The following is a 19519-nucleotide window of genomic DNA, read 5'->3' as shown; positions in this document are numbered from 1 at the left end:
ATATTTTATCTAAACTCATGTTAAAGGGTCAACGATTCATTTGAAACAAAATAAGAACACTAGAAACACTCTAAATTAGCAAAAATCCAAGATGGCCGCCATATTTTAGGCTTTTTACGTAAAATGCCATAACTTTTGAACCAATGGACATAGGAAGATGAATTTGATGACTAACCATATGTTTTGGCCTATGAGGATTCCAAAATTAACAACGTATTTATGATTGGAACACTTTTTACTAGAGTAGAGTCCAATCTTTCGACAGAACTTTCACTTTATCTACTTCACGTGCTTGGAACTATCTACCTGTTGCCGTCAGAACGTCCGCCTCGCTTCCAACCAATTAGTAACAAGTATGTTGAAACTAATCACTTTGTTTGATTGTTTGCTTTCCATTACTTTCTTGTTCTTTGAATTATGTATTTATCTTGTTTTTGTACAAGCTTTGCGCCTCCTGGGAAAAGCGCAATTTTTAAATGCTATGTAATGTAATAATATGAATCAGCGTTACCAACGTTACTGATTATTGTCATTCCTTCAATGATCATCTAGATCTGGGCCAATCTTGACAGGAGCTGGAGCAACCTGAGAAAGAACCGTTAGTATCTTATTGACTAGGTTTGCCACCCCAAGGTCAAGAGGGTCAAGATACGTTGGGTTCAATACCATATACTTATACTTGCACCAGATATTAGCCTGACATGGGCACGGCGTATATATTTTCGATCATGCTCCCAATGTCGGTGGCAGTTTGTCAACTCCTTGTTCATCTTTGAGCTGTTTGAAACAAAAAATCCTTGCTTGTCCAATGTGGACTCCACTTGGACAGAAAAGAGAGCAAAGAAACTCTTCACTTCCAACAGTGGACTTCGGGTATATATATAAATGCGCTTTTATAAATCAACAAGTCGCCATACCGTGTTCAACGATGTAAGGTACCCGGATGTGCACAAATTCCACACGCAAAAGTATAGGCGAAAAATGACAGGTTACAAGGAAAATTGGTTTTGCAAAATAGTGGCATTGATTGCAAAGGGCAAAATAATTTGATCCGAAACATAAACTCTTTATTTGGATTTTCCATCACGGAAAAAAAATTATGACGGAAAAGCTAGATATAGCTGATTTAAAAGTTATATTTCATTATTCCGTGCTAAATGGGCGTGGCAATTGGCCATATTGATGACGAAATGTGATTCTTACTGGCATTAAGGTCAGAACTGGGTAGCTGCCGATGATGTTATTTGATAATGTTTGCACGTAGGGAACTTAGGGGGCTGTCATTTTCTTCGGAAGGAGGGGTCATGGATTTATTTATTTGGGAGTCAAGATAAGTATCCCCCCGTAGTGCCGCCAATGAACATGACTCTAATTTTAACTCTAATTATAACGTAAATTGAGGAAACTATAACTTTAGCCCTTTTCGGTATAATAACCCTCTCAAACTAAATAGGCTAGATGTCCCCGCCCGACCTCCTCAACTCTAACTTACTCATTCGCTCGCAAATGGACAAAAAAACAAATTCAAAATGTGTTTTTAAGCACCTTTTTGTGTCCCCCATGCTAAATCGGTAATCTGTACACCCTGTGTCACCCTTTGACGTACAATTTAGAGTATAAACACGTACATGACTGTATATGAGCTAAGCATCCCGGCTGGAAGATGTTGATGAAGACTCGTACACTATACATCACGCTCATACGTTATATGACAATTTGACGTACAATCACGTATGTTATGCATGGTTTGAGGTTTATTCAGCTAGTAAGTTAGATCTCTTCATACACATTATTGTCATGTATTATATTGTAATTGTATACGTCAATTTTGTTCAGTTTGATTCAACCGGCTTATAAAGTTTTACTTTACACGGAAGGGGAAAGTTAGCAAAAAACCAATTAATTTATGAGTGTAAAAGGGGGGAGGGTGGTGTTGGAGGAAGGGGGGGGGGGGGCAAATAATATTTATAAAATTATAAGTAAGGCGAGAAAGAGAGAAACCCTGTTCTACGGGCGAACGGACCTTTATCAAGTAGGGTCGTTCGGTCGGTTGGTATTTTGTTTAAAATTTTGAAATAACCCAAAAAATCACAAAAATCTGTAAATAAATTTCAATTTGAGAAAGAAAAAAATTGTCCTGAAATTTCCGAAATTTGGGGTCGGCATTCATTTGTACAGGAAAAATTTGTTTCCCAATTTGTTCAAAATAGAACAGGGTGTTCGTTTTTCGTCGCATAAATAAATGCATAAATAAATTATTGCATAAATAAATGCATAAATAAATAAATAAATAAATAAATAAATAAATAAATAAATAAATAAATAAATAAATAAATAAATAAATAAATAAATAAATAAAAATGAATAAATAAACATTATGTTTGTACATGGGGGTGCTGTGCAATAATCATGATCCTTTGATATCCATGATTTTTCCTTGCAAATTTATAGCATCGAACCTCCAGCCAATGTTCCTTGCCAGTGCTAGCCACGAAACAAGGTCACAACTGTAGCCACTCCCTCAATGGTCGTCATTTCAGTGATTGACAGTGATGTAATTCAAATATGGCGCTGGCCATCTGGTCACGTGCGCATTTATATATACAACCGAAGTATACTGTTCAAGTAGAACTTCATCGGATGGTCCATCTCCTTCGCCAAGGGAAGCTAATGCTATCAAAATTGTGGGGCTTGCCCTCATAAAAGTTGCAAAGCATCCATTTTCCCTTATGAAACTTTGCACCGTCTTTTGCTTGTATTCATGACTAGCAATAATATCTAGTAACAAATCCTTTGTGCTGTTGCTGGCGAGAAACATTAGGCGGATGTGCCCTATTTAGCGTTTTCTTTGCATATTTAATTGCTTTCTTTTTTCCCACCCGACTTACCTGAAAAATCAATAAAATAATTAAGTGTCCACAGCTAACGTTAAATATGACGCTTCCACCCAATGCATATTGTTGTCTTTGATGCCTGTTGAGTCTTGAACGATGTAGGATTTAGTTCCCTTCATCGTACATTTCCATCATTCTCTAGTCTGTTCCTTCAGTGATGCTTTCTTTGTATAGTTGTAAAATATTACTTGAACTTGACAATATCGTCGAGCCTTTGAGTCAATGAGTGTGACAAACTGTATTACCCATCTGGAGTGTCAACTTTCTTATCAATGTTGTCATGGACGTATGCTGCAAACAACATTGGAACATAGGGTTTGAGGTGTTGACCTTGAAGGAAACAACATCATGCACTATTTGCCAGATTGCTGGTTATTGCCCGGTCATCTCGAAAGAGTGTCAATCATACACCAACGTTCTTATGGCACCGGATGAATCTTTCATACCACGACGGACAAGAGCACGGTAATATAGGTTCTGGAAGATCTGGTGGCAAATAACACAGCTCAAGCTTCTGCACAGCCTACTTACCGTCGTTTTATCTTTTCAGTTTCTGTTTCCGTAACCGTAATAGTTTTTGTAAGTCATTGTTATTCTGAAGTGGTAGTCTCCCAGGTGTGACCAATCTTTTATTCTAGCCTTTTGTTAGTTACTGAAAATTTGAAGCTCGTGAATTTCAGTTTTCGTTTCGGTAAGTTATATTGATTTTTTACATAAATCCTTGAGATGTGCGGTTGAGTGCTAATCTAGACAAAAGAAGAGTCTAAATTTTACGGTCCTAAATTCACGGGAAATTGTACGTCTTCAATTGACTTGTGTTAGGTGTATATGCACTTACGCCTAGACGTAAGTGGCTCTTAAAAATAGTCTTGCAGTGAAATATATACTAACCATGTTGCCAAGTTATGAGCAAATTGGCGATGAAACGAGCGTCTAAAATAGTCAAATATCTCCCAATGAGGCGCGTACAAGTGGCGATTTGGTAATCATGTTTGATATTGAAATGCAATACAAAAGAAATGCATTGGAGCAAAGATAATGTATTCTATTCATTCGTACCAATGGCAAGCTAATCTGATAATTGGTTGGGTCTATATGCAAGGCTCGGGTTTATTTTAAATGTTTATTTTTGCAGAGCTTATTTTCAGTCATGGATCATACTGATAAATTTCGCAAGGAAGTGGGAGGGAGGGAGGGGATACTTGAGACTAAACCAGTGAGAGTAGGAGGGGGTGAGGAAGAAAGAGAGGAGAGGGATAGACGGAAAGACAAGAAAGAGAAGAACTCGAGAGGAGAGAGAAGGAACCGGGTAGAGAGTGGGGAGACTGATCATTCGGAGAGCGGGGGATGAAGCAAAATAGGGAGATAGACATTGATACGAGGGCAGGGCGAAACTGCGGCCCTGCACAGGTGCATTGGGGTGCCACATGCTTATAAGCGGACCTTTTGTGATTTTCAACGTCTTTACAGAAAAAGGTGCACCTTTTCATTCGGATTGGCATTTTGTCATAATCATGATAATAATGTGAATCAATTTTTAAATTGATAAACAGTGTCAAACACGAGAGGGCGCTAGACCATTAAAACACCGGTCAGACATCGGTTTTCCATACTCTTTTATCTCCACTCCAGCCTTTTAATATTGACACAGGCAATCATCTCTATTGAAATATGCTGATTGGTACTTCAGAGTTAACAATGAAATCAGATCACAGTAAACTTACTGAATCCCTTGCGTTTTCGTATCTGAACAATAGAGTTACGGAAACTGAAAAGATAAAAAGACCCTTAGATTGAAGCGGGATCGGAGACGTGTCGCGTAGTGATGGAATGGGAGTAGTAAGCTATGCAGGAAGTGATGGCAGTCATGAATTTCAAAACTTGCAAAGAGCTTGCAACCCCAGGCTTGCAGCATCCTTCGTCAAACTCACTGACTCAAAGGCTTGAGGATATTGTCAAGTGCGAGTTATATTTAACAATTACACTAAGAAAGCATCACTGAAGGATTCAAGGAACTATCTAGAGAATGACGGAAAAGGCGAGATGCGGGAACTAAATCCTACATCGTTCACGACTCAACAGGTATCAAAAGACAAACAGATGTTTCTCACCAGCAGCAAAGGATTTGCTAACTCTCTACCTTTCCCATCAGCTCATCTACAGTAACGACAAGGTGACTGCAACATGGCAGGAGGTCATGACGAATTATAAATGTGAAACAATGACCACAGTGTCAGCACACAGGAAGAGGCGGACACCCCTACGATTTATCATGCTGTAGAAGTTGCAAGCAACAGGCATGACAGGATGAAAGTTCACATATATTCACAAGACACGGGTGTGCTACTTTGGGCTCTACGAAGAACACCACATCTTGGCACCCAAGAAGGGATGCTTTGCAACTTTCCCGAATGCAAGTCTCGTAATTTCGCGATACACTGGCTGATCTTGGCGAAGAAGATGAACCATCCGATAAAGTTCTATGTGGATATGAATAGTTTCTTCGCTCTCTTCTCTGTCTAAGTGGAGTCCGCATTGGGCAAGCAAAGATGCTCAGATTGTTTTTGTTCAAGCAACTCAAAGGTGAACAAGGAGTTGACAAGCTTCCACAGACTCAGGGACCATGGCTTGAACATACACGCCGTGCCCATATCCATACTGATATCTGGCGCCGGGATATAAATGGTATTGAACCCAAATTGTCTTGACCCTCAGACCTTGGGGTGGCGAAACCTAGACAACAAGCTACTGACGGTTCTTTCTCAGGTTGCTCCAGCTCCGGTCTCATTGCTGCATCTCGTCAGATGTAACTGCCAGAAATCAAAGTGTTCGGGAAGGTGATCATGCAGAGAAAACAATGTGGTCTGTACCGAACTTTGCAAATGAAGGCGACGTCCTCTGAACATTACACCACCATACCAATGATTTGTGAAGATCTAGAAGATAATTGAAGGAACAATTTAGGAAGACCATTTAGGAACAAATAATCAGATCATTGAAGGAACAATTTAGGAAGATCATTTAGGAACAATTAATCAGTAACGTTGACACCACTGATTCATACAGTTCCTTACGTTAAATAGCATTTAAAATGTGCTTTTCATATTTCCATGGAGGCGCAAAGGGCATACAAAAACATGATAAATACAATTCAAAGAACAATATTTAATATACTTATAACCAATTAGAAGTGGGTGGATGTTCTAATGGCAGCAGTAAAAGTGTCCGAATCGTAAATATCTTGTTATTATTGGAATCTTCATATGCCAAAACATATGGTTAGTCATCAAAAGCATCTTCCTATGTCTATTGGTTCAAAAGTTATGGCATTTAACGTAAAACGCATGAAATATAGCGGCCATCTCGGATTTTTGCTAATTATTTTGGGGTATTTCTAGTGCTCTTATTTTGTTTCTATTGAATCGTTGAGCCCTTTCATATGAGTTTTTATAAAATATAGTAAATATTGTACAATTGAAAATTGTAACCTTTCGTATTGAACACCAAAAAAAAAATTGGTCTTTTGGGGAAAAAATCCATATCGTCAATATAATTAGTCTCAACCACATTTTGAGAGAAGTGGAGGAATTATTTTACGCTCATAAATGTACTTTTTTTCACACAAGTGTATCACACAGCCTCTAAATCACTATTTTACTTTGCTCATGACTGTAAATTCTGAAATTTATCGGAAGTATTTATTCGGAACAATGCTAAAAATATGACATGCGACAAGTTATTTGTACATTCTTGATTTTTTTTTATTTGCAGGGGGACATAAAATCTGTCTCGAATTAGTTCCATTGTGGTAACTACTGAAACTAAAACACAATTCCACATGGCGGAACTGAAGAAACCTCTCACATTTTGGAAGGTGCTGAGCGCCGTGTTATTGTTGGCTGTCGTAGGAATGTTAATTGGTATAAGTAAGTACTTCCGGTACATAAATGGGAAATAATGTCAAAGGGGAAGTTGCTTGAATATTAATCTAATTAAATCTGGCTCGTGTACTACAGGTACGGATACGGGTCCCAGTCCATGAGTACGGGTACGGGTCCGAAGCCATGGGTACGAGTACGGGTGCGGAAATTGGGACTCGAGTACGGATACGGTTACGAGTACGGGTACGGGTACTACAATTCTGTAGCTTACACAAAAGGAGGGCAGTCTTGGGTAAACCCGGCAAATTCAAAAGACTTTACCCACTTCGTGCAGCGCCATCCTATTGTGTCCGCCATTATCTCAAAAAGGCTAATTCCGTTCTCGTCACAGATTATATAAGGGCAGTAAATAGTTTTCTCATTTTCCTCAGTATGGGGGAAATCCTAACAAATTCTGATCTCACATTAGGCACGCATCCAGGGGGAGATTTTATTTGCCACGTCAAAAATGTTGTTTTGACTTTTTTTTGTTAGTAACAGTAGACTTTTTTGTTGTTTTGTTTAGGGAATTAGTAGGTGAGAAACTAATGGTTCATCCCTTATCATGTCTTTTTTCCAGTTGTTCTAGCCGTACATGAGCCTGCTGAACCCGAGATATGTAGCACGTCGCATTGTATAGCAACAGGTAACCTTCTTTCGTATAAAGAAACCAGATGTGGTTTCTTGCACTTGAATATATATTTTGAACAGATATGATAGTCGTTAGTTTGCGCTTTGAGAGAGTAGCTTGCGTCTTGAGCTGAAAAAGTGACCAAAATTCAAGATTTTAAATAGCGCAGAGATAGACCCTCGTGGAGGTAGTCTCGGACCAGACTGTATGTGGCTAGCACGATCATACAGGATCGACGAGTGTCAGACCGACTGACACAAACTGGCTGTGTAGGAGACTATAGTAGAGGCAGTCTATAAGCAGATGACAATAGCGAATGTATACTCGCTGACCGTACAGAGGTCAGTCACAGGCTAATGGCATTAGCCTTAGTCGGATGTCCTTCAGCCCACTATTGTTATGGTCACCAAAATGACCCAGGCCAAAATCACCTGCTTCGGGTTCACGCAACACCAAACACTCAAACACACTGTTTATTACTTAAATCACTTATGATTATTTATTAATTAGTGCAGTATGGCTATCAATCAATCCTTATAAATCCTTACAATGTTACAACAATTACTTAATTTACAATAACTCTTTCTTTATGCTATGGTTACTTAGCTAAGCCTGGATATCTAGATTGGCTGGCTTTCAGATGAGATTCCGTTGATGGTCTCAATTCTTGATCCAAGATCCGGCAATGTCCGCGATCCTATCTACCACAATCTCAGTCCAAAGTCCTGATGACTATACGTTCACTACTCTAGCTACTCTGCTAGTGTTCTCCAAATGGTCTTCTATGTTGACCTTAAGCTCCTCTCTCGGAGATCTCTTGAGCAAGCTTTCTCCTCCACTTGACAGACAGATAACACTCTATGCTAGTCCAGCAAAATATCACAGTTCGGTGATGGAGATACTTCAGTCAGTCACTTCTTTGAGTCGACAAACAATAAAGCACTATTGGCTTTCACTACCGCCTTTGGCGTAAAGAATTCTCTCCAACACACACACACAAGAACCGCGAACCGAAGTTTGAAGACTTCAATGGTAACTTTGTACCAATACTGGCTAACAGAAGTTTCACAGAGTTTCCTCTTACACCTCAAGACTGCTGCCCCGATCATTCAACCTCCAGGCTTTTATACTATTTCTTGTGATTCTAGAATAATCTGCATAAATTACATCATTTAATCATCCCATATATGGCATATTACATTACCTCAATTCCCAAAATAGTGCATAAAATCACCACAAGCCAATCAGATCAATTACTCTGTACACATAGTTCTAAAAATAGCACATTACCTCAACACAAACCAATCAGACACTGCACACTGATTTTTGGCACAGTGCCAGCACTTTACTACTACTGTGGTAATCTCTAATCATGATCATTAGAGTATGATCTAATTGTTGCTAGAACTTTCTCCACATATGAATTTCTTGATCACTTTAATCATTAACCTTCTAGAATATTCCATGCACAAACAAATGGAGATAAATATCAAAACAAGTGAAAATTAATGTTTGATGACAAAATACATTTTAATACTTTTAATGAATGTTATGGAATATTGTGGGGCGCACATAACACTATGCATAGCTGTTATACACTGATTAATACACGTATAGTATAGTACTGGCAATACGTACGGTACGTATGTCAATTCCAATGTTACCAAACTCTATAGCTATAATGAACCCATAATATCCAGCTTTATGGTGTATCGAGGCGGAAACAGTGCATAGATAATAAGAGAATTATAAGATAATCGTTTTCCAAACCCTTCCATCTGAAAACAGAAATCACTTAAAAATGTAAACTAATTGTCATAAACAGCGTAATCTTAACGTCTGAAATAAGAGTGCATTCCCGGTTCTTTCACCATCTTTCTTCTAATTTTTGTTTTGTTCCCCCCATTTCTTTTTAATTATCCTTTCATCTTTTTCCTGTATCTTGTTTTTGAACCCTTTCGTCTTCCGTCTCCTTCTCTCATGTAAATCATGTAAACCATTGCTCTCCCTTCTTTTTATATATTGTATTTTTATTCATTTGTATTTTTTGTGAATAAATAATAAATAAATAAAATACATCTATCTTTCCTTAGCTGGCAAAATGGTTCAAAACATCGATTCTTCAATAGACCCGTGTGAAAATTTCTATGAGTTCGCCTGTGGTGGATGGTTGAAGAGAACTGTTATTCCAGAAGACCGTTCCAGCTACAGTACCTTTTCGGTTCTTATAGAAGAGGTCCAAGTCGTCTTGAAAGGTAAGATCAAAGTTATTATACACAAATAGTCGATTTCATTCCATAGTGGCGTGAGGTGGGCACTGCGAATTAACAACTTTTAAAAGTTTAAAATCGAGTTTAAAGAAATGACACCTTTTAATTTGGTATTCTTGTCTCAGACAAAATCTGGCGAATCCATAAAAAAGGGACATTTTTGGTTTAAAAAAACCTACAAATTAATGGAAAAACGTAGGTAAATTTAAAGTTACCCATGACATGGTGTATTATTTCCTTAATGCATTGCAATTGTTAAAAATCATAATGTAGGTCTCGATAATGTAGTTTAAAGCACAAGTTTGTTCCCAATTCACATACGCATCGTCCATCCTATCAACTTTGTTTGATCTGTGCGGCGAGTGACCCAAGCAAGGTCATTTTGAAGGTCGCAACCGTCCAATTGGGCTGCTCATGCGCATTAGGTACATTTAGTTACTGAAGCGGAAATGAATTGGCGATCGGTCAAGTGAAGCATGTTATTTAAATAACAATGTCTAACCGGACGTTGCACACAGCGATGAATGGGCTATTATGCTTCCGATCTCTTTTGGCATTCTTGTCTCTGATGAAGTCCCAGTAATACAATGAAGGCTGACAACAATTGAGCACAAGTAATCATGACGTCATTGCACTAGACTATTCCAGCACGGGAATTTTGAATATCCCGTGTTAATAGCCAGCTATTTTGATTCATTTTTATGGTCAATATGAGTTTGCATGTGATTCGTGCTTGATAATTATTTTTTCTAAATATAAGGCATAATATTGTGATTGCCGGAGACATCCTTTAAATGCATGTTGCTTGAGAAATTTGACTCAATAATTCACTGACTTACTCATCAACAGATCAGCGCACGTGCATTATTGGGTCCAAATTCTCTCTCACAACTTGTATACATGTATAGTCATAACGCCACCCAGTTATTGTATTGAATGGATATCTCGCAAATGCTTCAGTCAATATGTTAAGGGAAGGGATATGAACGTTTGGACAGTATTTATTGTGGGACATTAGAGCACATCTGCCATATCAAATTGCATTCTGAATACGAGGAATTTCCTTCTGATATTTTGATTTTGTGAAATTCGCAATGTAATACATATTTTATGGCAAATGATTAAAAATTGATATTTTTGATATTTAACAGTACTCGAAGTAAATCTGATGATTTATACTTAAAGTGTATGTAGATTGGATGAAAAGCCATGATCTTTTTGGGAAAAAATCCATCTCTTCAATATGAAAGGTCAAATTTTTCAATTGATCGTCGGCTTTTGCTCCCAGCTACATACACTTTAAGAATATATCATTAGATTTATAAAATCTACTTCGAGGACTGTTATATATCAAAAATGTGAAAAATATCAAATTTTAATAGGTTGTCATAAAATTTGTATCATATCGTGAATTTCAAAAAATGAAAATTATTTGATATCAGAAAGACATTCTTCGTATTCAGAATGCAATTCGATATGTCTGATGTGCTCTAATGTCCCACAAACAATACTGTCGAAACCCTCAAAACGCTCATTCCAGATCCCTTAATCTGTTTTTGATATTACATGTTATACGCTGGCGAAGTTACGTAATAATCGGATTAACTACCATAGCAATAGGTGAAAACAATTTTTGAATATACCGCGCTGCACTGATATGTTCACGCGGTACCTCTGCATTGAACCATATCATGCTGATCACTTGCACCTGTAAGATTAGTATCTTTGAAAAGACAAGTATTGTATTCAATCTATAATTGTAGACATACACAGGTGATGAGTGTAACCTGCTTGTAGTGCAGCGCGATATGTTCAAAATTGTTTTCACCTATTGCTATGGTAATTAATCCGATTAATTACGTAACTTCGCCAGCGTATACGAATAAAATGTACTCTATCATATTTTTCAGAACTATTTGAGATAGAAAAGTCTAATGATGATATAACCGCTATAACAAAAGTGAAGGACTTTTATTCTTCATGTATGGATCTAGGTAAGACAATGCCGTCTGTTATGATGGCTAGCGATATTTTGCTATCATACCAAATGCCGAGGTTTTTTTTTCCTCCGAAAGTTTTAAGGGTGCACACCAGTAAATAGCCTCCATTGATTTTCTGTACAAATATGGCACGGGAAAACGTTATTTTCTTCCCTTCCGAGCTACTCAGCTCTTCGAAACGTATCCTTTCTGCAACTTGAAGGTCAGACGAAGACATCCGTTGTAGAAATTTTATACGGAGTCCGGCATTTTTTCCAGAAAAACGCCGACTAGATCACCCTATATCCCATACAGCGTAGGACACCTCACAAATAGCTTGGTGTTTCTGAAATGTAACACAAGTTTAGCCAAATCGTCATAAAAAGTCGGATCATGATCATTTTTCACAACCAATCTATTTCCCAGGCCTACATGAGGAATACATATGATTCAGGGCCTAATAGTGGGTTTTAAGTGTTTTTAATGTAAATTTAGTAATATTACACCTTTCCTCGTTTGAAACACTGATTTTTCCTCCCAGAGTGTAGGAGACTTGTATTTATTGGTGTGCACTCTAAACAGTTTCGGGAGATATGGTGTACTTCTATCTTAATTTGATCTCACCTTCTCTCTCCCTTAATTTACATGATTCGTCAGGCTGGGCAAATAGTTTTATCTTGTATTGGCGGATATTTATGCAAATTTGCTGAGTAATATTTCAACAATATTGTTTTCGAGAGCTATTGCTTTTTCAGACGATACCTCCGCATCATCAGGAGGGGGAGAGTTCATACGAGCAATGCCAGAACTCACCCCGGTTCACAGGAAGTGTGAAGTGATGACCCAGCAAACACAAAAACGTTTTAAAAAACGTTTTAAACAAGTTTCATTTGGACTTTTGGTTTCGGTAAAAACGTCTTAATAACATGAAGTGTCGGGTTATATGAAAGTCATGAAAACGTTTTAAAACGTTTTGTATGAAAACAAAACTATAACAATTTTTTTAATGTTTTCAAAATGTTATTGTAAACTTTTTAGCCAACTATTTTGTCAACACCTAAATAACATTATGTTAAAGCCTTAATGTACGATCATTTAAAATGTTTCTTTTTTTCTTCCGAAATAATAATATGCAATCATTATGAAAGTTCCCAATGCATTTGGACGCGAAAAACATTGGGAATTTGCAAAGAAACAAAATCATAAACTTCACCTCTATCACCCGAAATATCTCGCACTATTTGGATTAGGACGGCGAGTGCGGCCTCAGAGTTAGTCTCCTACGCAGCCAGTTTGGTTACGCTCCCTCCACGTGTGGAGGGAGCGTAATCAAACTGGTTTCGTAGGAGACTACGATTTGCGAGATCGTTCTGACATATTATCATAATCTAAAAATTATGATAATATGTCGGAGTAACAGAAAATCATCGCGTTTTACTACAAATAGGTCGAATTTGACAGTTTGCTCATAGATTTAAGTTGGAACATGTGTAAGTATTACAAAAAAATCGGTTTTGAAACAAATAAAGGTATTCTGAAAAAAGATCGTACATTAAGGCTTTAAAATATTTATTGTAATTTATCAAAAATGTTTTTTAATGTTATGAATGTTATGTTATGTTTTATACCCTTTGTATACCCTTTATATAACCCGACATTTAAATGCTTTTTGACAACCTATTATATAACCTTTTACGAATGATATACCACCACTATGACCATGGCCCTTGTTCATTCTAACCTTTCTGGTAGACTTTAATGTTCAACACAATGCAGCTAAAGACGGTCACAATGGTAAATACAAAAGTCGTTCCGACATTTGTTATATCAGTTTGGGTGGAAGTGGTGGCTATAGATGAATTTCACCAATCAAGTCATGGTCAGGATTTGGTCGGCTATTACTGGGTCCCCGCTGCACCAAACTGGTGTTTTGACCACGAATAAAAGCTGCCTAAAGTCTAGAGAAGATGCAATGACGAGGAGGGTTAATAGCATAACATATAAAATAGAGATAATTCCGCAGGTAATCCCGTCGCATCTATTCATACATAGTCTTTTTGTTCGCAAGTACTATACATCCATTTGAAATAGCGCTTGATATGGTATATGGCTTAATTTTCTTTGTACCGCACGTAAAAGGCAATGGACTATGTAGAAGCTGTATGTTTTGCCGACGGGAATTCGATTGTGTTGTAAACTTTCATAATTCTTTTCACTACGTGTGTTTTCGCCGCAGGTGTAAAACGGGCGATTGAATGCAGTTTAAAATTCCCGGCACGGCCGAATCATTTCACATTTTGGGTGCATTGTAGCCAACGGGGACCCGGTTATGGCTGCCAGTGAGGTGTAGGAATGCGTGAATTGAGATTCGTCTATAATCCATCCATACTGGGAAAAGAAGATGTTAAAATCACAAATTATCTTTAAACAAATAAACTTCTGTTATATTATAATTTTGTTAATGACACAGAGATCATCGATGAGCGTGATGATGAGCCACTCCGTAATCTACTACACGATCTTGGAGGCTGGCCCGTTCTAGGAGATACTAAAGGTGGTTTTTGGAACGAGACTGATTACGATTTTGAAGCTTTAATGGGTCGTTTATCAGGGGAATACAACAATGACGTCATCGTTGGATCGTTTGTTGCAGTAGATAAAAAAGATTCGACACGATATGTATTATTTGTAAGATAAAGTTTGATTTCTATCTTAATTGATTTTATTCGCTGTTTTAAGGAACAAACGGAGCAAAAAGATTTTAGAAGAACCAAACTGCAGTATTTACTAATACTAGATAAATAATGGTATAAAACATTACAAGTTTAGGTTTCATGATTAATTCTAACTCTGTATGTCAAACATTCCATGCAAAGCGCCCTATTTCTTCAACGACATCGTTGTGATTCTCACGTATACTAACGAAAACCAGATCGTCGGCTTCATTTCATAGTGGCGTGTAGTGGTTTTTGGTCATTGTTTTAAAAAAATGATGTTCTCTATCATTTTGCTAGGTCTCAGCACTCTAAATCAAATTATTAATAATCAATTATGTATATTGATCGTTACAAAGTGAAATTCTGTGTTTTTCATATCGGCAGAATAGTCCTGGCCCTAGCTAGAACCCGGCCTACACCGGATAGGGCAGAGATTTTGACACTTGATTTGGGTTATTGGACCTTTGAGGTTAACGAATCACAGAGGTGCTTTTGCGAAAGCGGCTGCGAATTCGAGAAATCCAAGATGGCCGCCGGCGGCCATTTTGAAAATTGTAAATTTTAGTTTTCACTCAATATTCATGTGTAATACATCATTCTATAGGTTTCTGCATACAAGGAATCAATTTCTGACATTATTTTTATGATTGAAGGTCAGTATAACATGTTTACATTCAAAATGGCCGCCAAATGGTTGCCAAAAGATGGGGTTTTCATTAAAATGTATTTAGAATTCAATATTTTAACTTATTTGATGTTAAAAATAACCATGGGTTGCTGATATTATGGTAAGTTGTCTATGTCATTTCTATCATCTCCTGGATATGTTTAAAAATCAAAATGGCTGCCAAAATGGCCGCCAAAATCGTCTTTTTTTCATTAAAATGTGTTACAGGAGTATTATGAAGTACCAGATTTACAATGAAATGGTGCCAAACATTGTGTTCTTTTGTATTCAAAGTATCTCTCTGGTAAAGGGGTAACAATATGACATCAGCATCAATTAATATGATCTCATGGGCATGTAAACATTCAAAATGGCCGCCAAAATGGCTGCAAAAACATGATTTTTTCATTAAAATGATATTTAAAACAGCATTTTAATAGATGTTGTGTTAAATATTTTCATTGAACGCTGATATAATGTTAAAGGAGTATTTCTATCCAAATTTCTTCCTGCTCATGTGTTTTTACATTCATGAAAGAAACCTAAACCCAAATTTTCATGCAAATCGGACATTCAGTTGGCGAATTATGGGCTATAACATATATTTCAATGGTCCATAGGATTGTGTGTGATACTTTCGTTGTCGACAGAATGAAATTCAAAATCGAACATTTCGGCCCGTTTCTCTAGATATAAATTATAAATTTATAAGATAAATTTGCAAGATTCCTTTGCACATGATCATTATGCACCTAGTAAGGAGACCGGGGCAGGTTGGCCCCTTTTTCCCCACTTATCTGGAGAGCTCAGTTTGTGGGTTAGGAGGCTCTCAATTTGATACTTGAGAGCTGTTTACTCTAGGTAAATGCTAACAAATTTATATGGCTCTGTGACTTATACAAAAGTTATAGTAGTTGTAGGAGAGAGCGAAAAGAAAATTAACCAGGCCGGGGCAGGTTGGCCCACCAAACGGGGCAGGTTGGCCCTCTATGCACAACCGTGTGTTATTGCCATATTTCTTTCCAATAAAACATTCTAAAGTTACAACTGCAGTAAGATATCACCTATCATAGTTCCAAGATAATCAAAAAATAAAATTCATTTTGCGCCATCATGGGTCATTCTTGAGGAAATAGCTAAAATCAAGGAAATAACGTTAACCAATCATCTTATAAAACCCATAACGAAAAACTGAAAGGCTGTGGATAACAATTGTAATTGACTTTTTGTTCATTATTAACTATTCTGAGTGATGAATTACTTTTTATGTACAAATTCCCAATTATAAAGAAATATGATATTGAAATATTGCTATTTCCAGTCAAAAAGTGCTCAAATAGGACAACAATATAGATTTTTTTGTACTATACTCCGCCTTTGAACAATTTTATCCATGGAACTGACTAGTGTTGGTGTGTAAATTGTATTTTGCTTCATTTGACACAAAATGGGTGAAAATGGAGAAAGTATGCATAACTCTTGCCCATAAACACAATGGGGGCAACCTGCCCCAGCACAAGTGGGCCAACCTGCCCCATAGTCTATTTTTTGTTTTCCATCAAATTCCGCAAAACAGAAACAGGATGGAAAGCTTTCAACTATATGGCATTTTAAGCAAGACCCATACCTTCCAGCAAATTACAATTTACATAATGTATTATGTGCAACAATAGTGCTTTCTTTCCTTTCTTTTTTTCTCCAAAATGACCATGCAAGTAGTTTTTAAATTGATAATATTATGTCTCAACAACATGTAATTTATCTGATTTTTTAAGGAAATGGTGCCACATGAGTGCTTTCTTCGAGATCCAAAAATATCTTTGTGGCAGAAGGGTAACGTAAAATATGTCATTCAAAATTATCCCATGGGTAAGTTCAAAGAAATAAAAGTGACTCCCAAAATGGCCACCAAAATATTATTTTTCATCAAAATCTGTTACAGCGACACTAGGTATCTGGTTTTTAAGGGGATGGTGCCATAAAAGGAGAGTATTTTCCCACATAATCATTATAGCATAGCAGTAATAGGAAAACAGCCTGGACTTATGGGTAATTGGGCATGTTTAAAATTCAACTTGGCCACCAAAATAATATTTTGGATGTTGGTGTAACAGTCATTTAAAAGAGTATATTATATTCTTTTAAATGACTGTTACCCCAACTTTCAAGATACCAGTTTTTTACAGGAGATGTCATTTTTTCAGCTTCATGGCATATGGTTAACATTCTGTCGTAAAATGATTCTGCCGGCATGCTCATACCAACGGGACCCCTTATATACTAGGTGCATAATGATCATGTGCAAGAGGAATCTTGCAAATATATTCCCTTTCCAGAGAAACCGGCCAACATGTTCGATTTTGAATTTTATTCTGTCGCCAACGAAAGTATAACACACAATCCTATGGACCATTGAAATATACGGTATGTTATAGTCCATAATTCGCCAACGGAATGTCCGATTTGCATGAAATTTAGGATTTAAGATTCTTTTATGAATGTAAAAACACATGAGCAGGAAGAAATTGGGATAGAAATATCCCTTTAACATTATATCAGCGTTCCATGGAAATATTTAACACAACATCTATTAAAATGCTGTTTTAAATACCATTTTAATGAAAAAATCATGTTTTGCAGCCATTTTGGCGGCCATTTTGAATGTTTACATGCCCATATGAGATAATATTAATTGATGCCGATGTCATATTGTTACCCCTTTACCAGAGGGATACTTTGAATACAAAAGAACACAATGTTTGGCACCATTTCATTGTAAATCTGGTACTTTATAATACTCCTGTAACACATTTTAATGAAAAAAGACTATTTTGGCAGCCATTTTGGCAGCCATTTTGATTTTTAAACATATCCAGGAGATGATAGAAATGACATAGACGACTTATGCTTTGTTGTCACCATAATATCAGCATCCCATGGTTATTTTTAACATCAAATAAGTTAAAATATTGAATTCTAAATGCATTTGAATGAAAACCCCATCTTTTGGCAACCATTTGGCGGCCATTTTGAATGTAAACATGTTATACTGACCTTCAATCATAAAAATAATGTCAGAAATTGATTCCTTGTATGCAAAAACCTATAGAATGATGTATTACACATGAATATTGAGTGAAAACTAAAATTTAAAATTTTCAAAATGGCCGCCGGCGGCCATCTTGGACTCTCGAATTCGCAGCCGCTTTCGCAAAAGCACCTCCGTGATTCTTTAACCTCAAAGGTCCAATAACCCAAATCAAGTGTCAAAATCTCTGCCCTATCCGGTGTAGGCCGGGTTCTAGCTAGGGCCTGGACTAACAATGTTACAAGTCATAGTAGCGTAACACCTCACTACATTAGCGTATCGGACACGATACGCCACCATGGAATGGATCCAACGAAAAGTAACGCCACCGGGATTACACGGCGATCGACGACGTGTCGTATTGAGTTTTGCGTGTTTCCATAGTGACGTTTAGTTTTGTACGTGTCTTTATTTCTTTTGAAAGTTACATACAGATAAAATCTATTTATGTTACTACAAACATTTCACATCAATTCGTCGGTCGCAACACATAGTGGCGTACGTACAGGACAAAGACAAAATACGTTTCCCAGAAATTTGCGTTTGAAGGATATGCTACTAATAACATAGTCAGTACTCCTCCAATATTATCTCTCAGTGGACCGATTCCATTTGAAATTGAAGATAAAGGACTTAACTATTTATTTGCAACCTAAATAAAAAAAAATTACTTTTATAGGATATATCTAGCTCTAAAGTTATATGCCACTATTTTTGGATGTGTTTTTAAGACCTATTCAAGGATTTATTTTACCAGTGGACTTCGGTTGTATATATAAATGCGCATATATAAATGCGCACGTGACCAGATGGCCAGTGCCATGTTCGTGTTACCTCACTGTCAATCACTGAAATTGCGACCACAGTTCCAGGTGGTGGCCGCATTGCATTCTCTAATTCAGTAAATTTTCATCGTCAACCGTGTAATTGAATGGGATTATTTTGAAATTTTAAAACGCTTGAAATATCACAAACAAATAGGCATATGTTGATAAATAATATAAATACAAACCGTTGGGGTTCGATATAACGAACCCCACAAAATTAACCGACTATATTGGAAAATGCCATACGGCCGGGCGGTTTCACAAGTTGCCGGCTCGATCATGTCATCCGCCGCCTGCACAGTTCTGACCTTAAAGCCAATCATGTCCCCTTTCATACTTTCATGCCGTTGCGACAAGAGGCATGACTTATCAGCCATTCACAAGTCTTGATTGTGTCTGTTTGTCTACAATGCGCGTGTGTCACGCCGCTCGGCGGCAAGCAGCATGATAGTATGAAACCAGCACTACGTCATAGATATGGCCAATTGGCACGCCCATTTAGCACGGAAATTATGAAATATAAGTT

At 37.2% G+C, this 19519-nt stretch overlaps 1 protein-coding gene across 1 annotated transcript in view; it reads left to right on the top strand.

Moving 5' to 3' along the window:
• LOC140168290 (membrane metallo-endopeptidase-like 1) overlaps positions 1-19519 on the top strand; it is a 46266-nt gene that overhangs the window by 1936 nt on the left and 24811 nt on the right. The window contains exons 2-6 of the mRNA XM_072191644.1: positions 6666-6820; positions 7395-7460; positions 9539-9700; positions 11626-11709; positions 14165-14382. Coding sequence (XP_072047745.1) covers positions 6733-6820; positions 7395-7460; positions 9539-9700; positions 11626-11709; positions 14165-14382 — 618 coding nt within the window. The 5' untranslated portion in view covers positions 6666-6732. The remainder of the gene's footprint in view (positions 1-6665; positions 6821-7394; positions 7461-9538; positions 9701-11625; positions 11710-14164; positions 14383-19519) is intronic.

The sequence above is a fragment of the Amphiura filiformis genome, chromosome 13 (genome assembly GCF_039555335.1).
Source record: "Amphiura filiformis chromosome 13, Afil_fr2py, whole genome shotgun sequence".
Lineage (NCBI taxonomy): Eukaryota > Metazoa > Echinodermata > Ophiuroidea > Amphilepidida > Amphiuridae > Amphiura > Amphiura filiformis.
This window is presented reverse-complemented; position numbering and strand designations above follow the sequence as displayed.